Source organism: Furipterus horrens, unplaced genomic scaffold (genome assembly GCF_987537825.1).
Source record: "Furipterus horrens unplaced genomic scaffold, mFurHor1.1.pri manual_scaffold_1, whole genome shotgun sequence".
Taxonomy (NCBI): Eukaryota; Metazoa; Chordata; class Mammalia; order Chiroptera; family Furipteridae; genus Furipterus; species Furipterus horrens.
Window position 1 is genome coordinate 213,536,844 of NW_028327171.1, and position 26,224 is coordinate 213,563,067.

General features: G+C 43.6%; 1 protein-coding gene across 2 annotated transcripts in view; it reads left to right on the forward strand.

Annotated features, from left to right (window-relative positions):
* The first annotated feature begins 16,416 nt into the window (after positions 1-16,416).
* DIS3L2 (DIS3 like 3'-5' exoribonuclease 2) overlaps positions 16,417-26,224 on the forward strand; it is a 222,139-nt gene continuing 212,331 nt past the window's right edge. For both annotated transcript variants that reach the window (XM_090284986.1, XM_090284987.1), the window contains exons 1-3: positions 16,417-16,552; positions 17,063-17,220; positions 24,871-24,924. In XM_090284986.1, the coding sequence (XP_090141112.1) occupies positions 16,510-16,552; positions 17,063-17,220; positions 24,871-24,924 (255 nt within the window). In that variant the 5' untranslated portion in view covers positions 16,417-16,509. The remainder of the gene's footprint in view (positions 16,553-17,062; positions 17,221-24,870; positions 24,925-26,224) is intronic.

The window sequence follows — 26,224 nt, forward strand, 5'->3', positions numbered from 1 at the left end:
TTGTTTTCTTCACCGGTGGGTGCATTTTGTTCTAGCCCACCTTTTCACTGAGTTGCTTGCTCTTGATGGGTCTTGATTTTTTTGCAGGAGGATAACTCCTCCCTCTCTACATGCTGTATGGCCAGAGCCTTATTTCTCGTCCCCACTGTAGCTTTAGACCATAAGTGTCTTGGCACCAACACCAAGATGTGCTCCAGGGTCTCTGTAGCTTCAGCTTCTCCGTATTCTGGTTCCTAACTTTCACTCAATTCGGGGGATTTTCTTTTCTCTTGCGAGAACTTCGCTGTGTTGTTAAGAAGTCGGTAATGTTTTGTTCAGTAGTGGTAGTAATTTGGTATCAGAAAGTTTTTCAGAATCTTGACTCCACTAAATTATAATGATCAGAAATGTGATTTTCTGACACACCATTTCATAGGTCACAGATTTGCTGGGTGAGGGACCCGCTCCCGATTCCTTCCGAACTGATCACCTGGGTCAAAAGTTGCCTGCTGCCTCTTGGGAGGGGTTGTGGAGGTGACATTTGTTCCTTAAAAGGAAGTGTAGTCATCTTTGCTCTGCTATCCCATCTGCCAAGCACGTAGAGAGGCTCAAGAAGAGGGGGAATGTTCAGCTGTGTCAAGGGCCAGAGCAGGTCATGTAGGACCACGGCTGAAAACCGACAGCGAGATTTCTCAATCAGAAGGGATATCCTTGCCAAAGAAGTCTCCGTGGGATGGAGCGGGAGGAAGCCTGCTGGGTGTTAAAGCTCTGGGAAGATGGTTCTTAGCCCGGGCGCTTCTCATTTTTCTCAGAAAGCATGCCTTATTTACCAGTAGGTGGCCATTTGTTTTATATGCTCTTATTTTAATTGTCTCTGGGCTCTAACACTGCTGTTGGTAGATTAGCTGTCTGTCACAGAAGCTGGACTCGGTCCTAGAGTTTAGGGTTTATCCAGTGTGTTCCTGTCCTTAAAGCTTTCCCTGTATCTCCACAAATGAGGGAATCAGAGGACGGGGCGGTGAGAGGGAAGCTAGAGAACGGAGGTAAGGGAAGGGAGGGGTGAGGTGCTGCCAGTTTTAGCGTGAGGTTTCTGTTCTGCGGAGTTTCTACCAATTGTTACGAAAAGTTTCAAATATACAAAACTGGAGAGAGTAGCTCATCACCCCCACCCCCATTGATCTGTTTCCCAAATTCAAGAATTTTTGCACATTTGCCTCATTCATCCCTTTTTTATTTCTCTTTCCTTTGCTGAAGTACTTTAAAGACACCACTGATATCATTTATTGTACTTCCGCGTACACATACCTGCTATGCGACAGCAGCCATGCCGCTGTTACATTACCTGATACAAAATTGGCAGTTCTTTGGTATCACCTACCATCCTGAGAGTAGCACTGAGGCCTTTTTAAAAAAACTTTGAACACACTGAGATTGTTTCTCCTTTATTGTTTTTTGTGCGTGTCATGCCCTCTGCCAAGAGGGCTCTACCCCGAGGCCTTCATGTGGTGGGCTTCTCATTATTTGCTTCTTGGCTACAGTGATTTTTCCTCAATAGAGGCTTTTCCTAACTGCCAAAGCTAAAGCAGTGCCCCTGTCCCCAGTGCGTTTGTCATGAGCTCATCAGTCTGCTTCACTGCTTTGTCTGTTTATTTCTGTCCTCCACCCCTTGACTGTCCACACCATGACAGCAGGGACTTTGTAGGTCATGTTGGGTTTATTGGTCTTTACCCAGGGCCTGAAGCGGTCCTCGCATGTAACAGTGAAGCCCATGTGCAGAAACAAGCCAGCTATTAGAGAGATTAATATGAAAAGATTCCAAAATTTTCTTAATATTTTATAACTATCTCTTCCTACAACTGATTCCCATTCCAGAACTTTTCTTTTCTCAAGAGTTTTAGCCAACAGCTGTGTTTTCAAAAAGTACTGGATTGTTGTCCCTTTCAGGACATTTAATCTTTTAAATCCTCAAAATATTTTGTAAAATGTGAGTAAAGTCACTTCTGACCTGTTGAGAGGCAGTATTTTTCCTGACATAACTCTCATTTGAGATCACTTTATTTGAGCTTGCAGCTAATAAATCTGTTTGGCCCGTACGAAAGAGGAAGAAATGGGTTTACAGCCCACGTCTCCTTTAACTGGTTATTTGAACTTCATTTATTTAGTACATCATGTGTATTTCATTTTATGGGGTTTTTAATTGTTATTTTGTCAGTTGTTGGGAATGTTCTTTAGCATGAGAAAAAGGGCAACTCAATAAAAGGTATGATTTTATAATTAAAGACTTGGATTCTTTTTGGAAACATAATTTCAGACCTACAGAAATGATCAAAATCAGGAAATTAACACTGATGTAATGCTATTGATGTAATCTATAGATCCTATTCAAATATTTTAAGTTTCTCAGTCATGTTCTTTATATGAAAAGAACATCCTGGATCACCAGTAGCACAGAGTTGTCGTGTGTCATTAGTCGCTCTTAATCTGGAATGGTTTTAGCTTTCATGAGTTTAACATTTTTAAAGATAATAGGCCAATTATTTTGTTGCAGGTTTAATTCATTTTTCACGAGTGACATGTTTTTCATAGCATCAGGAGGCACGTCATGTTGCCTCGTCCATTACAGGTGTCTGTTTCGATTGCTTGGTTAAGGTGGTCTGCCAGATTGCTCTACTGTCAAGAGATGCTTTTTCTCTTTGTATTTAATAAGTATCTTTGAGGCTATTTTGAGACTATTTAATAACCTGTTACTCCTCAAAACTTTTACCCACTAGTTTGAAGCATTCATTGATGATTCTGAATTAATTATGATGATTATCAATGGTAATTTTCTGATTCCATCATTTTTCTACATTTATTAGTTGGGATTCTGATGTAAGGAAGAGCTCCCCCTTCTATTTATTTACTTAGTTACTTATTTATATCAGTATTAACTCATGGATTCTTATTTAATGGAAAACATATAAATGTCATCACTTAAGAATTTAATCTTCAAATTGTCATAAATTCGGCCTGTAGGAACCTTTTCAACTGGCTCCTGTGAATTTTTGACGTGTCCCTATTCTTTTTTGAGTGTTTCCTTACTTTTTGGAACAACAAGATATTCTAGGCGCAGGGCTTCGCAAACTTTTTCTGTAAGTGGCCAGATAGTAAATGCTTTTGGCTTTGTGAACCATACATATTCTGTTGCAACTGCTTAACTCCACCCGCACAGCAGGAATGCAGCCATAGGCAATTTGTAAATGAATGAGCATGGCTGTATTCCAATAAAACTTTATTTATAAAGAAAGGTTGCTGTCTGGTTTGGCACCCCCTTCTAGGCTCCTTTTGTACTTCCATTAAGCCAGTCTCAGAATTGACCATTTTTTCTGAGGAGCCCTGGATCTCTCTTGCAGTGAATGGTACTTAGAAACTGAGATCTGGGTACTAGATACCTTCATTGCTACTGGAATACTGTTAATAATTCTACACCCTCTTAGCAGACAGAGCTAGATAATATAAGAATAGATACATATACTTGCATACATTTGTGTGTATGTGTGTGTATATAGACACATCTGTATTTCTATATCTATCTCCGTGTATTATAAACCATTGAGTGATGTCTCCAATTCCGTTTCAGTACCATTGGTTTGATTCTAGCCTTTCCACTTCCCATACTTGTAATTTTTTTCTCACATTCACAGGCCTGTCTCCTATTATCCACAGTGTATTTACTTATTTGTTAAATCTTAGAATGTTCAGAAAGTAGTTTTAGAATTGCTAATGCATACCTCTGGGAAAAACTAGTCTATTATCTTGAGTTTAATTTTTATTTACACTTCCTTTTTTTTTTTTTTTTTTTTTGTCTTTAACCTTAGGGTTTAAATACTGTGTCCAAAAGTTATTTGGGTTAGTTCTCCCCCATCCCATTAGTATGTTGTGTTTTTCATTCGAAATATAGTTAGGGTCATTCATTTTTATTTGTATTGCATTTTAGGCTATTTCCTCCATTTTAATTTAATTTAATTTTATGTTGACTTTTTTGAGTATGTGAAACAGGAATGTAGTTTCAAAAGTCAGAACGTGCCAAAAGGCATGGTACAGGGAAGCAGCTCCGTATCCATTTTTTATTTTTTTACCCAGTCTTCATCTGGCTCTTTTTTATCCTATTTTAACTTAACCTCTGTAGGTAACCATTCCCACTAGCTCTAACTTATTTTTCTGTGTCTCGTTTTTGCACAAATGTATGTGTGTGTAATTCTTGTTTTTTCTTCTCGGTTGCATCCTATTTTAACTTAACCTCTGTAGGTAACCATTCCCACTAGTTCTAAATTATTTTTCTGTGTGTCTTTTTTGCATAAATGTATGTGTGTGTAATTCTTGTTTTTTCATCTCTGTTACATAAAAGGAAACACTGTAGATAACAGCAGGGAACAATTTTTAACATAATTTCTGTGGAGTTTGATTTTTCAGCTGTTTTAGACTTAAATAGGCATGCTGATTTCAAAACTGCAGTTAGTTTTCCTCTATCACGTCAAGTTTTTCTGTACATCTTATCTTAATGCGACCACTCTAGGCTGGATCGAGCCTGGATTGAGGGAAGCACTAGTGCTCTCCTATTGGCTGAGAGCAAAGCTCCCTCAAGTGGGGAGGGGTGGGGGATGACCTTGGTGACCAGAGATAGGTTCATACTTGTCTAGGCTATTCAGTTACACATGAGACAGCGCGGTGACAGGGTGTGTGCTGCTCTGTATAGTGAATCGTATTCCAATGTGTAGTCCGAGTTCTTGTCTGTATACAAGGGGTTAGCATAATTTATTTTTTTATTTACGTAAGTACTCATTTCCTTTCCTTCAGATCATGTCTGCCTCTGCTATTTCTCATCATAAGTGCCTAAACAACCCTGATTTGTTTTGTTATATCTGTGGCAGTTTCACCATTCCCAGTCAAAGGACACACATCAGTGCATTTGTCAGGGAAGCCTATTGCATATTTTAAAGTAAAACTTGGTGATCAGGAGAAGCCTTGGGCCCCTTACAAGGTGTGCAAGCAGTGTGTCGAGAGTTTACGGATGTGGACAAAGGGAACACGTGACAAATTGCCATTTGGTACACCTAGGGTTTGGCGAGAGCCCAGAGATCATTCAAGTGACTGTTACTTTTGTCTAGTGAAAACGTCAGGATATAACAAGAAAAATAAATGTAAACTGGAGTATCCTAGTCTGCCATCAGCTATACGCCCAGTGCCTCCCTCAGCTGAAATCCCAGTGCCAGTTTTCATTGAACTACCCTCTTTTGAAAAACAGGAGTATGGTGAAGAACTAAGTGACAGCAACGATGAAGATTTTGAAATTGAAGATGACTCAGTTCATAAGGGATTTGATCAGCATGAGTTGAATGATTTGGCACGAGATTTGGGACTATCCCAAAAGGCTTCGGAACTCCTAGCATCAAGACTGCACGAGAAAAACTTGCTTGAAAAAGGAGCGAAGGCATCCTACTTTCGATCCATAGAAAGTGCATTTCTGCAGTACTTTCGAAATGATGGTGGATTTGTGTATTGCCATAACATACATGGTTTAATGGCGGAATTGAGAATTCCAATCTGTAACGCAAATGTATGGCAACTGTTCATTGACAGCTCAAAGCGGAGCTTGAAGTGTGTCCCCCTCCACAATGGCAATTTATTTGGTGCAGTCCCAACTGGCCATTCAGTTTGTTTTCGTGAAGAATATGAAGACATAAGGAGAGTCATTGATCTGTTGCAATATCACAAGCACAATTGGATCATCGGTGTTGACCTTAAAATGGTCTGCTTCCTTCTTGGTCAGCAACGCGGATACACCAAGGATCCCTGTTTTCTGTGTATGTGGGACAGCAGAGCTCGTGAGAAGCATTGGGTGGAGTTGAACTGGCCTCCAAGATCTGACCTCAAACCTGGTGATCCAAACATTCTACATGAGCCACTTGTTGACAGAAAGAACATTATATTTCCACCTCTGCACATAAAACTGGGTCTCATGAAGCAATTTGTTAAAGCTTTGCCAACTGAAGGAGACTGTTTCAAGTGTCTCATTTTGTCATTTCCTAGCCTGTCATCTGAAAAGATAAAATATGTATGTTTGACAGAACTTTACTACCTGTACACAATTTGACTTACAGTAACAATATGTAGCATTATATGAATAAAATAACTCTAAGTAAACAGTATATTCAGGTAATTTCTTCTTTATTTTCCTTTGTGTGTACATTTTGTATGATTTTTGGGACAAAGGAAGGCTATCCTGTACCTTAAAAAGTTGATGTGATAGAGAAAAACTGGGGTCATTTTTGGATTCGGATGCCAAAAGTTAGTCAAAAACAAGTGTCAGATCTAACTCACCGAAAATTGTGTTCCCCAGTGTATTCTATCCTGTAATTAATTCACAAGCCCTGCTGAGCCATTCTTATTTGGGATTGGGATTCTGAAGGGCTACCATCAAGGCAGGTAGGTGTGAAATGGATGTAGACAGGTCCCCAGGAACTGTAGCTCTACTTTGAATACATTTAAACTCTGAGAAGAGGTTGAGGTAATGGACTGTATTTGTCTCAGGTGCTTGGCAAAAAAGCAATGTAAATCCTGTTTGGAAGATCTTAGTTAACATTATACTAGGCCTCAAATTATTTCTATGAAACATTTTACAATATAATGTCCATCCTATAATTAAGAAAACCGGGCACAACACGAATAAATTCAAATAGAAGCAATAGAAGATAGTGTTAGATCCATAGGGGCCTCTGATATTGGAGCTTTTAGGAGCCAATTTTAATATAGCTACTCTTACCTTGTTCAAAGAGACAAACAAGAAGATTCACCATTTTCAGTAGTGAACTGGAAACTTTCCGAAAAACAAAATGGAAAATTGAGACTTGAAAACATAGTAACTAAAATTAGAACATTATTGGATGGATTCCACAGAAGAGTATTTAGAGCTGAAGAGAGAAGTAGTGAAGTGGGACAATTACTGAAGAGATAGAGGGAAACATGAGACACTGAGAAGGTCAAAAGTGTGCAATTGGAGTCCTAGACAAAGGGATGAGAGAAAATGGGGCAGAAGTGGTAGTGGAAGAGATTGGCTGATTCTTTTCATAACTGGTGAAAGTTACTGAGCAATAGATTCAAGAAACCTTACTAATAGTCAGCTGGGTAAAAAGAAACCCACACCTTGGATTATTTTAATAAACCTGTAGAAAACCAAAGACAAAGAGAAAAATTTCAAAAGCTGCCAGAAGTGGGGAGAGAGAATGGCATCCTTTAAAGAATCAGGTATTAGACCAAAAATCAAATAGACTCCCCTGCAGTAGCAGTGGAAGCTCGAAGACCATGGAATGGTATCTTCAAATTACTGCGAGAAAATAAGAAACACCTAGAATTCTAAGCCCTGTGAAAATATCCTACAAGATAAAAATGAAATACAAGCATTTCAGACTGGACAGTTTTTCAGTTGCACTAGTCACACTTTAAAATGCTTGAAAGACACATAATGACATGTGGCTACCCTGTTGGACAACATAGATATTGAAAATTTCCATCATTTTAGAATGGACAATACTGTTACAGGTACTAGGAAAATCACAAGGATATTTTGAATAACATCCTTTCTCCCCTACCCCCAAGAGCAGGAACTTTAGATGAAATTCACAAAATCCTAGGAAAATGCAAATGAACAAAATTGACCGAAGAAGAAATTTAAAACTATGTTTAAAACATTTTTTTCTTGTGCTGTCTTTGTCTGTCCTTGGTATCAGGGGGGATATTATCTTCATAGAATATATTGGGTGACATTTATAGGACTTCTGGTCAAGATGGCAGCTTAGGCACACACGGCTTGCCTCTTTGCACAACCACATCAAAATTACAACTAAAATATAGAACAACCATCACTTAGAACCAACAGAAATTGAGTTAAATGGAAGTCTGACAACTACAGAATTAAGCCACATACATCCAGACAGAGTTGGCAAGCTGGTGCCATATCAGAGTCTCCATCAAGCTGGCTAACACTGTTTGACCTGCCTATGAGATCCCCTGAGATTCCACCCCAACCAATTTATGGGCCCACCCAAGCTGCTTTTCTATATGAATGGCTGGTCTTGGCTCCTGCTTCATAACTTCCTAAATCCTATCAAACAAGCAACAGTTGGCCTCAGTGAGCCCCAGGCCCAGCACTAGCAGCAGGTGGCCTAGATTCACAGCCTGGCTTTGCCTGGGATGCTCCAAGCCCAGCACAGGTAGCAGCCGCCTCAGATTGCTTTACAGCTCAGGCAGGGTGGCCCCGGGCAATACATACCTGGGGGCTGACTTTGGCCTGCACCACATGAGAAGTACCAGGGTCAGTGCACCCAGTGGACAGCTACAGACCATGTTGGAGCACCACCACCCTGCCTCTGCACAGCTGATCCTCCATGGAGGGTGGAAGTTGGTGCTAAGTAGTCACAGTCAACTCTTGTAGCTGACTGGCCTGGGTAAATCCCTCCCATTGATCTGCCAATGGCAACCAAGGCTCAACTACAAGAGGAGGGTGTACTCAGCCCACATGAAGGGCACACCTCAAGTACCCAGCTTGGGTGATAGGGGAGGCTGTGCCACTGGACCTTACAGGACACCTACTACATTAAGCAGTGCTACCAAGACATGGAGTCAAAGCAGCTCTACCTAATACATAGAAACAAACACAGGGAGGCTGCCAAAATGAGGAGACAAAGGAGCATGTGCCAAATGAAAGGACAGAACAAAACTCCAGAAAAAGAGCTAAATGAAATGGAGATAAGCAATCTATCAGATGCAGAGTTCAAAACACTGGTTATAATAAGGTTGCTCAAGAAACTTAGTGAGGACCTCTACAGCTTAAAAAAGATCCAGTCAGAAATGGAGGATACACTAATTGCAATAAAGAACAGTTTACAGGGAAACAACAGTAGAGCGGATAAAGTGGAGAATCAAATCAAACATTCAGAACATAAGGAAACAAAAAACAACCAACCAGAACAACAAAAAGAAAAAAGAATCCCCAAAAATGATGCTAACATATGCATACTTCGGGACAACTTCAAGCGTTCAGACATTCCTATTATAGGGGTGCCAGAAGGAGAAGAGAAAGAGCAAGAAGTTGGAAATTTATTTGAAAAAATAATTAAAGAAAACTTCTCTATTTGGTGAAGGAAATAGACATACAAGCCCAGGAAGCACAGAGAGTCTCAAATAAGCTAGACCCAAAGAGGCCCGCTCTAAGACACATGATAATTAAAATGCCAAAGGCTAAAGATAAAGAGAGAATTTTAAAATCAGCAAGAGAAAAGAAGTTCCTTAGCTACAGGGAAGTTCCCATAAGACTGTCAGCTGATTTCTCTAAAGAAACTTTGCAGGCTAGAAGGGACTGGCAAGAAATATTCAAAGTCATGAAAAGCAGGGACCTACAGCCCAGATTGCTCTACCCAGCAAAGATATTTAGAATCGGGGGGCAGATAAAGAGCTTCCCAGACAAGGTAAAGCTAAAGAAGTTCATCATCACCAAACCATTATTATATGAAATGTCAAAGGGACTTTTTGAAGAAAAAGATCAAAACTATGAACAATAAAATGGTGAAAAATAAATATCAACAATTGAATCTAAAAAACAAATTAACAAGAATAACAGAATCATGGATATGCAGAACATTTTGATGGCTGCCAGATGGGAGGGGGTGTGGGGGATGGGTGATGATGAGGTGAGGGGATTAAGAAGCACAAATAGGCAGTCACAGAACAGCCATGGGGTGTGAAGCACAGTGTAGGAAATGGAGTAGCCAGAGAACTTATATGCATGACCCACAGACATGAACAGTGGTGTGGGGACTGCCTGAGGGAGTTGAGGGTGCCGGGTGGAGGGGGCATGGGGGAAAAATCAGGACAACTGTAATAGCATAATCAATAAAATATAATTAAAAAAAGAATAAGTTGGGGAATATTTCTTCTGTTTTCTGAAAGAGTTTGTAAAGGATTAGTATTATTCATTTTTTAATGTTTGGTTGAATACACCAAAGAAGCTATCTGGGCTTTTCTGTATCGGAAGATTTTAAATGACCAGTTTCATTTCTTTACTTGTTATATGTCTTTAAATGTCCTATTCTTCTTAAATCAGCTTCAGTAATCTGTGTCTTTCTAGAAATGTTTTCATTTCATCTAAGTTGACTAGTGAGATAATATTGTTCATTGTATTCCCTGATAATTTTTTTCATTTTTGTACATTGATAGAGATGTCTTCCCTTTCATTCCTGTTCTGTGGTCACCCTGTGGAGGTGGAATGCGCCACTTCCCAGTTGGTAGGATGTTTATGCTGATTGTACTCTGTACACTAAGAGAATTTGAGAGAAAATAAATGTATTACTCATCCAAGAGACTCCTGGGGAAAGTAGGGTGGGTATGAGCATGTCTGCCCTGGTTTGAGCCAGGCGGAAGGCGTGGGTTAGACCTTTCTAATGGCTACAGGACTGGAATGGAATTTCCATGTACAGGCTGAGGATTTGCAAAATTTGAAAGTCGCACTAGCGACAAAAATGGAGACACAGTGGACTTTTCTTATCAACCTGCGTAGCTGGGTCAAAGTGGAAAGGGGAAGTGAGGCTTAAAACATCTAAAACTGGCACCAGACTCTTTGTTACAAGTCCTGAATTTGGATTAAAATTTTCTTCATTTTTATCTCTTTTTTTTCTTAATGGATCTGTGTTTCCCCTCTGAGTTTATTGATTCTTCCGTCTGCCAGGTCCAATCTGCTGCTGAACCCTTCCAGTGACTTTTTCATTTAGGTTATTCTACCTTTCAACCTGAGTTTCCATTTGGTTCTTTTATAATTTCTCTCATCTATTTGATGAACCATTGGCATCATACTTTAAAGATTGTTTCTTTTAGTTCTTTGACCCTATTTACAATAGCTGCTTTGAAGTTTCTTGTGTAATTCCAAAATCTAGGCTCCCCCAGAGACAATTTTATTGAAACTGCCCACCCCCAATGTATGGGTCACACTTTTAAATTCTTGCATGGATTATAAATTTGTGTTTAAACCTGGACAATTTTAGTAATATATTCTGCATTCTGATTCATTTTCCTCCAGAGTTAGAGGTGGTTGCTCTTTTTGTTTCTTCGATGACTTGCCCGGACTAATTTTATGGAGTCTTGTTTTTTTCTGCAGGGTGTGGCTGCTGATGTCTTTGCTCAGTTCTTCCTTTCTTGTTTTTATTTCATTCATTCATTCATCCTCACCTGGGGATATTTTTAAAAAATTGACTTTAGAGGAAGAGGGAGAGGGAAACGTCTCTGTGAGAGAGAAACAGATGAGTTGCCTCTCGTATGTGCCCTGACTCCAAACCCACAACCTAGGCATGTGCCCCGCGACCTTTTGGTGCCCAGGATCACGCTCCAACCAACGGAGCTGCTGGGCCAGGGCTCTGGTTTTTATTTTAAGCCTGACCTTCTAGTAGTTGCCCTTGGGTCAGTATGTCCTAGTCATCAGCCTGTGATTGGTTAGAGGTTGTGTTTAAATTCCTTGAAACAATGAGACCCCCACCTTTTGTCAGTGGTTCTTGTGAGGTCTGGGGGATACATTCCAAGTTCAGGGGGGTTACGGGTCTGCCCTGGCTCTCTGTATGTGCAAGGCTCACACTCATCCAGGGAGGAGTAGCTCTCTAGGGCCCTCTCATTTGTCTCCTGCTTGCTTACAGTCTTGTGCATGCACAGCAGGAAGAAGTAGATTCTTATCAAGGCCCCCTGGGTCGTGTCAATCCTGATTCTCCCTGTTAAATTTTGGGTAGGTCAGCTTGCCCTAACTAGCATGGCAAATTCAGGCTAGCTGTGATATTGGCTTTCCCTGATTTTTTTGCCCTTTGAATCACTATTGTTTTTGAAAATGCCCCTGGGCATGGAATTCTTCTTGTTCTGATCCAAATAAATTTAACTCCCACTGGCAGTGGAGCTGCCAAGCTTCACAGTTTGCCCTGTCCTGTTAGGACTTTCACGTCAGGGAACTGGGAATGGATATGGATGGTGGGGGCCCCCACCCAAACCGCCACACATTTGCACTAATCTTACTGAGATTCAGTAGATTTTCTTGAACAAACACTTCTCAGTTTGTTGGATGTCTTTGGACAATATCCAAATCCTTAAGTGATTGGTTTTGATAATGTTGCCACTTTTATTGTTGGGGATACTATTTGTCAGACTCCTTAGTCAGCCATCGGGGCATCCTTCCCCTTCCTCTCTCTGTCTCTGTCTCCTTGCCTCGGTTTTAAACATTTAAATTTTATCCACACTGAGTTTTTTTCAGAACGGTATGAAGTAGAGATCTATTGGCTATTTTTAAAAATGGTGTTAAGTAATGTTTTAACATTACTTGTTGACTATTTCATGTATTTCCCATTGATTCATAATGTAAATTGTGTATTTCTTTAATTTCGGTGAGATTAATTTTAATTCCATCCTTTTTTTTTTTTGCTTTCCATGGGTTCCTTCATAGCTTCTGAGTAGGCTTGGTTTTTTCACTCTTTAAACTTTTCTTTTGAATTTATCGCCTTGAGTTTCCCTCACCACCCAGGTTCATAAACTTCACCTGCTCCTGCTCCTCATCGGGGCCGAGACTAGGGTGAGGCACATGAGACACCCACAGCCAGGATCCTACAGGGTGTGGGGTCGGCCCTTGGGTGACTCTGTTTTATAAAATTTGCGTCCTGGGCCTTGTTCGCATCACCCTAGTCCTGGACCTGCTCCTCATGTTTCTCATTAGTACGTATTCGTTGTAACCTGGTGGTGTTTGTCCCAAATGGGCTTCATTTATTTCAATTTGGTGTTCACCTGCCCTGCGTTGTGCTAGGTTTGGGGAATTTAAAGGGTCTCAGGACTCCACTTCTTTCACCAAGATGCTTTCTTCAGATTTACTCTCTTTCACATCTGATGCTTTCCCCTGTTCCTCATCATTCTGTTGCTATTACTGCCTCACCAGCCTAACCCAGCCCAGCTCTTCAGATATTTCCATGGTAAAGCACCTCCCTGGTAGCTGGGGTGGGGGGGTGGGCAGCGAGGCAGGGGTGAGGGTTAGAAAGCAGCCTGTGCTTTCAGTAAGCCAGGTGGATGGTCCAGGATTTCTCCAGGGTTGATGGGCCTTTACAACTATGTCACTAAGAAGGGAAGGCTGTGTCTTTGCTCATCTGCTTAGCATCATGTACACTTGGAATCTTTCCATCTTCTTCCAGTGCTTTGACACCCAAAGGCAAGCTTTGACTCCCTGACCAGCTGTCTGGCTTCTCCTTGCTGACTTTGTTTCCTGGGTCTTATGCCCGCTCCCCTTCTTTGCTGACTTGTTTTTAGTGCGGTTTCCCTGAATGGCCCTGCTTTGCTTGGTGTTCTCACTACTTGTTTATGAAAACAACTCATTCAGTTATTGAGGAGGGATTATTGAGCACCTCTTATCTCCTAGGTACTAAGGGAGCTAATGGGGTCATAAGGATGAACCCAGCCAAACATCCTTGTCTTCCTGAGCTAGAGAGACGAGTTAGGCATAAATCACACCCACTGGGATGTTTGCTGTGAAGAAAAGTTACAGAGGCAGCCAACCTTGGGACATTTAAGTCGAGATTTATGTTCCTGCATCTCAGTAAGTGGCAGCAAACTCCCCGTGATTTTGAACTCCTGCCTGCATCAGAACTTGCTATAAAGTACCCCTGTTTCAGTTCTGGCTCTCGTTTTGGATTATCTTTCTCCTGCCTGCAGCTTGCCCTCAGGCTTTATACCCTACCCATGATCATGAACCTGTCTTTAGAAGTTATTTTCTTCCCCTTTAAAATAAAATCTGGCTATGTTGGTTATTTCTCTATATCTTTATTAGCTTCTTTGTTATATTTTCTACTTCTTCTTTGCATTTCCTGAAAGTTGCCCTAACCTAGATTTTGTCCTAGGTCGCCTTCTGTATCAGTTTACTCTTTCTTGACAATCTCATCCATTCTAGGAAACTGTGGGGTCCCATCGTTATGTAAATGGCTGGCTAATTTATCTCTCCAAGCTCTGCTCTAGTATCCATTTATTAGGTGTAGAGGTATAGGCGAGGGTACGTGTTTCCATGTCTAGAGGCATATATAAAGGTATGTGTTCCCATATGGAGGTATGTAATCCCCCCAGTAGAATCCACCATCTTCTCTAACTTAGTGATGTTACCATTCGCCAGTCTCGTCGTCTGAAATCCCACATGGTTGCCACTTCCTCGCTCTCCTCCGGATCTGCCTGGTTGCCAAGTGGTGCCCCTTTGTCCTGTGTGACAGCGAACAGAAGGGTTTCTTTGTTTCCGTGTCTGCTTGTACCACTGCAGTTCAGGCCTTCCTTTCCCCAGTCCGTTCTAGGTCTTTCCTAAGGCGCGGCTGCTGCCAGTTGGACTCAGCTGCAGGTGACTGAGTCCTGAGCAGGTTAATTCTTCCTGGGACACAGCTCTGATCTGTCCTTCTCTTCTGCTCGCTCAGGCTTCAGAAACTCCTGCCGCCTTTGAAAAGCGGGGCTGGTGCTCTAGACCTTCCAGACTGTTTTACTGTTCCTGCCGCTGCTTCCCTTCCTATAGGCTGAACCCTGTCCAAATGGAATTAACGTTGTAAGAACCTGCCTGTGTGTTTTTTGTTTCCTTTTGCCAGCAGAATGCTTTTCTCACACTCCCAGTTCCTCCTTAAAATTGTTCCTGAAGCTTTCTTGGATTTCCTGAGCTGGAAGTCGCCTTTCTCTCCCACCATATGCATATTTACCCATACTTAAAAAATCAGTGCTATCACTCCCCAACGAGTATTAATGGTTAGTTACTATGACTGTTATAAGTTAACTCTTGTATCCCTCCCTGTACCTAACACAGTGCCTTGCAGAAGTATTTGCTGAATGAGTGAGTGGATGAATGCGATTCTGAATTAGCCCGTCCGACGGCCTGGGCTCCTGGGTGTGCCTTTCCTACTACTTAGTGATTTATCCTCCGGCACAGCGTGACACATGAATTTCTGAACTTGCAACACCCGACTGTCTAGTCAGCGGCACTGCCCTCTTTTCCCTTAGACTGTCAAATTAAAAAATGACAGCAGCCAGCACAACAGTAGCTGTTTGTGTGAGTGAATCAAAATTAGATCTATTTTTTGTCAGATGGATAAAACTGTATTTTGTGGCGTGCTGCAGAATTTTAGTGATCAGTTTATGTGCCACGAGATGGGAAAGGTTGAAAATCTCTCATCTAAGACCCTCTGATCTCTCCCTTCTTGCACTTTCGGACTTTATCTCTGAATCTCTTCTTGTATCACTAAATGGCCTGTTCCGTTTTATCTCGGTTGCTTCTCTTCTCCTGAGTTATATTAATTTCATTTTTAAGAAAAATTATATCGTTTTGGTAAAGGGTGTTTGTGGGAAATTTAGAGGAAACGGAAGCGAGTGTTCAGAATGACATCTTGATCCATTTTATGGGAAATCATAAAGGCTGCTTACCAGGGCTTTGTAAATTTGCAAGTATGGGCTTAAATCCTGGGCTGGTGGCCAGCAGAGAGTAGAGAGTAGAAGCTGTGATGGCGTGCTCGGTATCCAGGCGGAAGGTCGGGAGGCCAGCTGTGGGGCCCTGTATCCCAGTCTGCTGATCCAGAGTGAAGTGATGGCAGGTAGGAGTAGGGAAATAGATGCTTAACTACAATATTTCTATGTTTTGAAAGCTAGTGAACCATCTGGGGGTCCCTTGAATAGTTTTGGACTGTGGTGGTGGCAGTAAATTAGGTTTTATTGATGAATTCGAAGGAACTGGTTACTTGGTTTTGTAGAGGAACGTCATTTTGTTCAAGGTTAAACTTAGTGCCATGTCTCCTGAGTCCTAGTTTAGTACCTATTTCATTAGAACGTTTAGGTTGTAGATCTTCATACCATTTTTCAAAATCATATTCCCTCCTGCTCTTGTACATTTTACAAGGTGAGTAGAATTGCAGAACTCCTTAATTTCCACCGCATTGCCCATTTGTGGAAGTTTTAATTGAACTGGCCCAAACAAACAAGCTAGCGATACCTGTGAAGGTGAAGGCCTTGAAAAGAAACTCAGGGCGCCAGTCAGGGCACATTACTAGGTTGCATATCAGGTCCACAGTTAGGGGCGTGAGTGAGAGGCAACCACACAGTCATGTTTCTCTCCCTTTCTTTCTCCTTTCCCCTCTCTCTAAAAATAAAATAAACAAACAAATAATTATTAAAAAAAAAAAAACTATCAGTTAAAAAAAAAAAAAAGAAAGAAACTCAGGGCAGATGACGTGCCTGACGTCCTGCCCAGGAGAAAGTGACCCAGGGCCCAGGAAAGGCACCAGGGTGCTGTGGCCATCCAAGTACGGAATCCCCAAGGGCGCAGAGGAGGCCCCAGGTGAGTTGCTCTGCAGTCATGCATTTCTCTCTGGTTTCAGCTTGTGACAACTGAGCTGCGCAAGGCGGGAGAACTCTGAGTCAGAGCGGTGGAGGCCCCCCTGGATCTGGAGAGAAGAGGCGACCTTGGAACCAGCAATGAACCCTCCTGACTGCAGGCTGAACCTGGGGACCCTCAGAGGTAGCAGAAGGAAGATGGCGTCTGCTCTCGCAACTAGAGACCTGCTGTGCGCATGGGGCGCAGGCGCGGGCGGACCTCAGGACCGAGGGGGACTGTAGTTCTAACTATTCCCCCGTATCATTTAGTCTAGAACTAAGTGTGGTTTCTTGTTGTCTTTAATTCGTTGTTATATTGAGCACAGCTATTTAATTGCCTCCTGAAGAATGGCAATCTTTTAGTAATTCCTATTTTTGGAAAGTTTGTCTTGATAAGCAGAAAGCACACTGAACCTATTATTCAGATAATGTCCCATGCATGTTGTGGTGCTGATCTACAACTCATCTCTGTATATGTTTTATTCATGTTTTCCTACCTGTTCTTTCCTTTTTGCCACTGTTTGAAATCTTTATCAGGGAGTTTCATTTTCTTGTTGATTTTCTAAATTAAAAAAAAAGGGTAAAATATCTCCAGTTTTAAAAATACAGAGATGTTTGATTGGGAAAAGAGTTGATTACTGCCTCATGTTTCTAGGTGTGTCCCCTGTGGTTGGCCCACGTGGTGTTGGTGCTTCGCCAGGTGACAAAAAGTCAAAGAACAAGTCCGTACGAGGGAAGAAAAAGAGCATATTTGAAACTTACATGTCCAAGGAGGATGTTTCTGAAGGCCTGAAGAGAGGAACACTTATCCAGGTGCTTAAATCATGCTAGAAGGCCATTCCTCGGAGATGTGGGATCGGAAGAAATCTGTTTTTCTCAGTCACGTATTGTTCTGTGCTGTGCGCTCTGAAAGGAGTCATGGTGTAACAGGCGCAGCGCCTCCCGCCTCCTCGCCCTGCAGCGCACGTAGAGGCAGTGAGGGTCACGAGGTAAAGGCGGCGTGGTGCCCTGAGATTTGAGCGGCAGGAGCTGTGACTTCCACTTCGGGCTGTCCAGGGGTGTTGGATCGGAAGGGACGTGTTTGGTCCCGGCTGGGGACTGGTGCAATCCGAACACGTAAGGATAAGGGAAAGCGCTTCAAAAATGGAAGGACCAGTTGAGCGACCAGACAAAGCTGGGAAAAGGGGTTTGACTGGACGCTTTGACAGTTCGCTGTGCCTTGAGCACCTGAGCGCTGAGTGACAGAGAATAAGGGTGAAAAGGAAGCAGTGAGCAGCAGCAGACGGTGTTTGTTGAGTGCTTTATAGTTTACCAGGTACTTTTAAAAGCTCGGACAGTGGACTGGCCCAGCACATGTTTACGGGGTGCCCCTGTTACCCAGGCACAGTTCATCGTTAAGGGCACATGCACGAGTGCTCTCGGGGTGAAGGTGGGAGAGGCTGCCTCCGTGTGCTCTGAGCTGGCAGCCCGGTGGGAGGCAGGCAGCCATGCGAACAGTTGGTTGTGGATTCGGCGGTCAGTGCTGAGATACAAGTGTGATGGGGGTGGGGCATGGGGAGACGGGGAGATGGGGAGGTGCCGCCTGCCGTGGCTGTGGAAGGATAACTAGTTTGGTCGGTTAAGTGAGTGATACGTGTGTGGGAAGAGGGGCCGGAGAGCAGTGGCACCCGGGGGAGAGGAGCCGGTGAGATGACACTGAGCGAGGCAGCCGAGGCCTCGGGCACACAGGGCGGGGCTGGTGGCACGTGGTGAAGTGGAGGGGGCAGAGCTGCACGGAGGAGCGGAGCCACGCGCTCTGCGTTCAGTTCACTTTGCGATTCTCGGGTTGCTGTAGAAATACTGCCATGGCTTACCTGGCTCGCTTGAACATGTTGCCCGAGTTCCATTTTTCCTCACTCCGAGAGCTCCGCTGCTGTACAGTGTCTGTGTTTTTGGCTGAAGATCCAGCCAATTAACAGATACTATCATCTTCTCTTCCTTTTTAATCACCTTTTTGTGTTTCCCTGTGGTCGAGCGCGTGTGTGATTAATATAGACTCTTGAATGGAGAACTGTTTTTAACGAAATGAGTTGATCTTTCTGACTTTAGAAGTCCGATTGGCTTTCTTTTTTAAAGCTTCCCTTGGATTTCTTAGAAAAGGCCTCCCTTAGGAGAGTTGGACATTTGTCCCTTCGTTAATCCATTCACATAATGTTTGTCATTCAGCCCACCCACGGAACTCCGTTTTTTCTGCAGCTTCTTGGCCCGCATCTTGTTCCGCGTATGAGGACCTGCTGTGCCTTCCCCATCCCGTCCCCCGCGTGCCCCTCCAGGTGCGCCCCGCTCCGTCCGCCCTGATCGTCAGCAGTTCCCCGTACAGTCTCTGCTCCCTGATCCCTGCGACTCTGTGCGCGCCGCTCTTCGAGCTTGGCGTGCCTTCTCCCGCTGTCTTGATGTCATCATGCTCAGTCTTTATGTCCCCATCTCAATGTTACCCCTTTGAGAAGTCTCATTTTAATTCTCCGGAGAATTGGCCATCGCCACTTTCCTGAAGCTGACTTCTTGGTTTACCCTTTATTTTATTTTTCATTTTAAAAGCTTTTATATATTTATTTTTAGAGAGGGGAAGGGAGGAAGAAAGAGAGGGAGAAAAACATCTATCAGTTGCCTCTTGTGCGCCCACAACCGGGGACCTGGCCTGCAACCCAGGCGTGTGCCCTGACTGGGAATCAAGCCGGTGTTTTGGCTTGTGGGACGACGCAACCCACTGAGCCACACCAGTCAGGGCTACCCTTTATTTTAAACCTATTACCATTTCCTGACATTTATGTTTCCTCAAGTAGATTGTTCACTTCCTTTTGGGCAGAGTCATGACGTATTCCCACATACCTGGCATTTGATTGATGCGTAATAAGTTTATATTCTATAAATAGTTATTTACTGATTAAAGGATCAAGGGACTTAATTATCTTTGAAGAAAAATGAGGGGAATTTCAATTGTTATAACTTGAAAGAAAAATTGCTTATAATTTTGGTTAGAGAATTTACACAGATAATGTGAGGGAAATATTTTGTAATTGTATTAGTTTTTGCTCCCTCTTATTAATTTTTGCTTTTGAAGCAACTCTTTGCTGATAGTAAAATAAAACAACAAAAAGCTGATCAATATAACAACTGTCATTTCCTGGAGTTTTTAAGTGGTTCCTCCTGGCCTGTGACATCATGAGACTCTGGCCAGAGCTCCCCCCGCAGATGAAAACAGTTGTTCTGTGCAGATGGGGAAGGGATGGGTTCCAGATATGAGGTCACTGTGTGAAATATACAACATTGTAAATAAGGTTTTCATGGGCAAGAACGGAGTCCATCTGCTTTCTGATATAAACTTTATGCGTGCAGGCCTTGAAGGGCAAGGTAAGGAAGGAGCTGGAGCCCGACAAGAAGAGATTTTGGAATGTTGAGACGTGTTAGATCTAAGCCTTTGTTAACTTTTCTGTTCAAATATAAGTATATTTTTACATCCTTTTGCTTCTCCCCATCCAGAGAAGCAACTTTTAATGAGGGATCTGAGTTATTTTAAAATAGGAGTAGAATAATATTTTTGTTTCCTTTCAATACTTTGACCGATAATTTGACATTTCCTTGGTGTTTGCCCTGTGTGGGGAAGAGGAGTCCACAGTGACCAAGAAATCTCTTTCCTGTCTTTGAACTGACCAGCAACAACCCGTGACCATGCACATGTGGTTTTTAGAATTGTTTTGGTAAACAAGTTCTCACATCAAAGAACATAGGCCCTTTCTCTTTATATAGGCACAGTGTTGGGAGCTTGTTACAGGAGATGTTGGGAGAAATGGAGGGGATGGGATAGACAGTCTTGGAAGGGGCTCAGGTTTGGGCTGATGACCAAAGTGACATGGGCGGGAAGATGGTAGAACTCATGGGTTTCACCGTCCCAGGTGCTGCTTCCTCTAAAGGTTGTTTGGGCTGAGCCTCCAGAGCTGCCCAAGTCATGATGTCAGCGTCCCCCCCACAATAGGATGTTGGTGCAAACGCTGTTATCGGACCTCAGAAGAAGCCCTAGTTCAGGAAGACTGGACAGGAGGGCCTAGTCTAGGACCTTCAGCACTCGTTAAGCGAGAACATTTGGGTGTGAATTTAAGAGAAGAACAGAGGTGACATTGCAGTGGACTGCCCAGTCATTTAGAAGGAGCAGGTGACATTCATAACATTAGTACTCGGGGGTGGTGGGAGAACAGCTCCGCAGGTGTTAAGTAATTAGCTCAACAAATGTTTCTTGACTGCTTACTAAGTGCAAAGCATGTAACAGAGAGGCGTTTCACTGGGGAGACAGGCAAAAACGACTACAAAAATAAAGAGGCAATGACCGCCTGTGACCAGTTCTGTAGGCACCTCTGAGGAGCTGATCTCTGAGTTGAGATCTGAAGGGGGAGAGTGAGCCAGCCATTTGAAGAACAGGAAATGAACATGATAGGTGGAGTGATCAGCTAGTGGAAAGCTAGCAAGCAGGAAAGGGCTTGGTGATTTTGAGGACTAGGGAGGGGCCTGCTGGACATGGTGAGTGGAGGGAGTTACCGTTGGGAACAAGCTGGAGAGTTAGCTGCCAAATCATGTAGGGTCTGTGGGCTGTGTTGGAGAGCTGGATTTTATTCAATGAATGGTGGGGAGTTACAGAAGGATGTTGAGCAGGGCAAAGACATGATCTATTTTATGAGGTCACTGTGTGAAATATACAACATTGTAAATAAGGTTTTCTATAGATATTTCATATCTATTTTATGCTTTAAAAACATCTCACTCAATTGTAAGACAAATAGACTGGAGTGGAAGCTGGGAGACCATGTAGAAGGCCATCAGAATACAGCAGGCAAGAAAACGTGGCGACATGAACAAGGGGGCGACAGTGAAGGTGGCGAGAAGCGGGCGGATATGGGGCTGGAACTGGCTGGCATGCTGATGGCTTCCATGGGAAGGTGAGGCACAGGGAGGAACAGGGGTGGCTCCCTAGTGTTTGAGTCGAGCAGCTGCGTGGGTGATGTTGTCGTTCAAGGTCGGGAAGGCTGAGGGTCAGAATGTGGGGCAGGTTTCCTGGGGGAAGGGGGCAGATGGCGTACGTGAGTGAAGAGGCCCCGGGTGCCTGGCAAACAGAGGGGCCGTCTGCAGGAGTTAAGAGCAAGGTCCCTGGAGCCCAAGTGCTTGGGCTGGAGCGTGGTATGAGAGCGGGCACCGCTCAGCACCTCACTCGCCTCATTTGTGACCGAGACGCTGGCAGTACCTCCCTCATAGGGTTGTGTTGAGCGTGAATTGGTTGACTAGATATAAAGCCCTTCAAACTGTGCGTGATGCTAGTGTACTGGTATGCGTTACTGGTGATTGTTTTTATTGCTGTAAGAGGAGCATCTGTTACTCAGCTCAGGCGGTGGCTGCCATGTAGGGGTTAGCTGATGTTTCAAGAAAATCTGGAAATATATATTTATGTGTGAAATTCTTCAGTTTTGAGCACTCTCAAACATTCTGTAAGCCAAGTAAAACATGTTTGTGATTGCCAAGTTAGGCTAATTAGCCCAGTTGTGTGGTATTTTTCTACAGTGACATCCAGCTTCTTGGATTTAGGCGCAGAGAGGGCAGACAGTTGGGGTCAGCTGAGAGTGAGGTTTAACTGGTTGCAAATAAGAGGAAGAGTGGACCCAAGGCTCTGGGTTTGCAAGGGCAGGAGGTAGTGACAGGCCATGGCAACCAGGAGGGAATAAACACAGTGGGAGGATGACGAATGGGCAGAATGGGGTGAGGGCCACGGGTTGGAGGGGTTAGTGAAGACAGAATTGTTGGAGTGGTGTTTCTACCCTAAGTGAATTGGAAGGCCAGAAGATTTTAATCAGAAAGTGTTACACTTGATTTGTGTGTATATGTGTGTGTGTTTGGTGGTGGTGTAGTTAGCACTGGTGACCAGGCACAGGCTGTGACATGGGAGAGAGTGGCTGGGGTGACTGGCTGGGGTTGCCTGGCCTTCCGTATGGATGTGAAGTTCCGTTGGGTGTTTATAGGATGGGGGCTGGAGAGGAAGACAGTGAGCCAGCTGTAAGTCACGGTATCAGTGCGTCAGGGAGGGCTTCAGGTTTGAAGATGGTGGTACTAAGAGGTACAGAAGGAGCTAATGACATGCACTTCAAAGGATCTGGGGGGCTTGAAAGAGAACGGAGGGGAAAAAGTGTTAAAGCCAAGCGGGGAAGCAAGGGGGAAACTTTCTTTCTCTGGTCCCTGCGATACATGGAACAGGACATGGTTTCTTGAGAGCCCTTCAAGGGAAGTGGTCACACCAGGGGACGGCCAGGTTTTAATTAAGGCAGGAGACAGACGCAGGAGCATTCAGAGAAGAGATGGAGCCTGTTGCAACCTTATGGGTCCATTTAACTAAGTCTCTTAGTTAAATGGCCATTTCTTCACACGCTTTACTGAGAGCTTCTCCTGTCAGACTGTGCAGGGGACTCTGGGCTGCCGAGGACCCCTGTTAGGGTCTGCTCTCCTCAGCGTGATCTGCGCTCTCAAAGGGGTCCACAGGGCCACTTCTGAAGAATACGCTCCAGTCACTCTGCAGATGTGTTCCTAGAACAAGCCTTCTGTCCTTCCGTATGCTCTTATACATTAGGTAGTTTGGAACAGAAAACCAGAACTAGAATCTTTGAGGTTCTTCTAGTATCTGTCCTTTCAAATAAAGCCCGTCAGGACTCTGAGCAGCCCGTGTCTCTCCCTGAGCCCCGCCTTGGCTCCGCGAGCGCTCGTAATGGAAGGCACTTCGGGGCCGGCGGCCTTGTCTTCTGTGTGCTTCCTGCCCTGGCTGTTCACGGAGCTAGGAGAGATGAGAGAAGAAGAGCAATTGGAAATAATAAAAACTTAGGTCAGAAAAAATGCCTGGAATCAGAAAATAAATTTTAAAAATTAACTTCAGTGAATTTACTTTTATTGATCTGGAGTGTCTTCCCCTCAGAGACTGGGAGCCCGAGGAGGGCAGAGGCTGTATTAGCCCCCACTGTAGCCTTGTGACTTAGCACAGTGCCCGGCATGCTCGTCCCCTCGTCATCAGGGACATTTGTGGTGGGAGTGGATGAAGAGTTAGGATAAGCTTTTTTCCCTCCCTTTCCCCAACAGGAAACAGCTGCCCTAGAAGTGACATTGCGGGGACATTCATGAAAAGGGTCTGGCCTCAGTAAGCTCTGCCAGGCTTTTCTCCTGGCCCCTCTGTCTCCTACCCTAAACCGTTATAGCCTGAAGGGAGAAGGGCATTTCCCCTCTTAACCACTCTTGCTTGTCACTCCGCCTGTATTTCCAGCGGAAAGTCAGCCGTACCCTCACAGCGTTCTCGTTCGAACAAGGACAGAGCGTGGCCGTCACCCTCTCCCCCACATTGTCTGTCTCAGGGTCTTGAGCATAGTCGGAATTCAAGAAATAGTTATTGAATTAAGGACTGAATGAGCAGTTGTAGTTATCTTACTGGGATGTTAATGATAGGAGAAACGGGCGCATGGAAATTTGTAATTTAAACATGGTGCTCCAGTGAAAGGAAGAATTATTTTCTGCCCTCTCCTGTTTTGTTAATTATGTATCTTTGAATTTTTCAACATCGTAGGGGGAAGTGTTGCTTAAAACACTTTCTCAAGACACTCTTTGAGTCTGGCTCTTAGGAAAACAACTGCCTCCATCCATGCGTTCCAGTGGCCTTCAGATGCAGCTGGGCTGTGGGGGTGGAGGGGGGCTACAGCTTCCTGCAAGATCCCAAATACTGAGCTGTTACTGAAGAGCGCCCCCCCCCACCCCCCCGTGCATAAACAGAAGCAGACCCTGGTTTGGTGCTGGGACAGCATGAAGTTGAAGGCAGCCTGGGTGGCCTGGCTGTTGGAGCCAGGATCCCCATTTGCATTAAGAGCTGGTTCTAGACCATTTTGAATTATTGACTCATTCAGCTCTGCAGAGGGGCCAGAGTAAAAAATATACATCTAACCTTTTGAGGCTAAGTATTCAGGTTGGAAATCAACCTGTTTCGCTTTGAAAATTGCCACAGAAACAAGCAACTGTGGAAAGGGCTAGAGAATTAAAAAGGCCATTATGTAGTTAGGTGTAATCCCCTGATCCCCTGGTCCTTAAAGTAAAAGTCTGCATTTGAAGCCCAGCATATAGGGGCCCATAGAACCCCGGGAGCTGCCCCGTCCCCACTCCCCCTGGGGTCTGTTGCGTCTCCTCTCAGCCTGTGCACAGCCAGGCGCGGTGCGGGCTTTCCGCTTCTGACGGAGCCTCTGTTACAGACGCCAACATCAGTCGTGTGTCATGCATCTGATGACTAGTTCGCATCCTCCCACTTGTTTCTAGATCGAGCTGTTTAATTTAAAAAACCTTTTATTGGAGAATAGCATAAGTATGGAAAAATCATGTGTGTAACTAGTTACATTTTCATAGATTTTATTTTTTCTTTTAAAGGGTGTATTGAGAATTAACCCAAAGAAGTTTCACGAAGCCTTCATTCCTTCCCCGGTAAGTTCAATAATTTTATAATAATTGAATGTCACATTTAGTCTTTGAGATGTGCTCTGCAACTGAAATAGTATATTCCAGCTAAAAAGCAGCGGAGTCAAACAAAATTGAGAATGGGCAAGCATTTGTTTTGATCTTAAACACAATTTGCGTGTGGTTAACAATGCTTTCTGCCTGTCAGTCTTAAAACCGCGCCTCAAATGAAAGGGGTGGCATTTGTTACTGGCTGCAGAACAGCTGAACCCATGCAGACGGCCACCAGTTTGTGTAACTGGACTCCCTTAGTTTATGGCTTAAAAGGGTTTATGGGTTTTCCACTGATTTAAATTAATCTTCCCTAAACAAACATGCTATCTACTTTCGATCTACTGCATGAGCTAATCTGCAGATTTGTCCAAAAATAATGCACAATGCTTTTTTACTTTTGGTCCGAGGTTCTCACATTCCTTTTACGCAGGTGATGGGACTTGGTACAAGGCCCTGCACCACTGGGTCTTTATAACCTTCCTATGTCCGTGCCTCGTTTTAACAGGCTCCCTCCCACTGCGGGAGTTCACGCCGACACACAGTCAGCCCCTGGGTCTCTGTGCGGGGCGCCGCTGTGCAGAGCCCTGCGGGCTGTGACCTTCAGTTCCTGGCCTCACTCCTCCGGGATGCCATAAACAGGATGGCCGAAAAGACCATAGGAATACACTTTTGCTTACAGATGAGGAAATGGAATACATATATTTCAGTTAACATATCTCATTATGTTACATGACAGGTTTAGTGAGAATGCAAGTTTATTCTTCATAGACATTATTGTTGTATTATAGTAACCTTAAGACCTGTTCTCAAGCTCAGTTTTGTTTTGTTTTTCTCCTTCCCCTCGAGAAGCCAAGGATTCACATTTATATTTCAAGTTCAGTGTTGCCCATTGTATTAGACAGAAAGTGTTACTGAGTCAAACGAGAGGATGTGGGGCAAAGGGAACCTTTGTGCACTGCTGGTGCGATTGTCAATTGGTTCAGCCAGTACAGAAAACAGTTTGGAGGTTCCTCAAAAAATTAAAACTAGAACTACTGTATGACCCAGCAATTCCACTTCTGGGTATTTATCTGAAGCATTCTAAAACACTAATTCAAAAAGATATGCACCTCTATGTGCATTTTAGCATTATTTGCAATAGCCAAGACATGGAAGCAACCTTAGTGTTCATGACAGATGAATGGATAAAGAAGATGCGATACATTTATATTATTCACTCATTAAAAAAGAATGAGATCTTGCTGTTGCAAAAACATGGATGGACCCCCGAGGG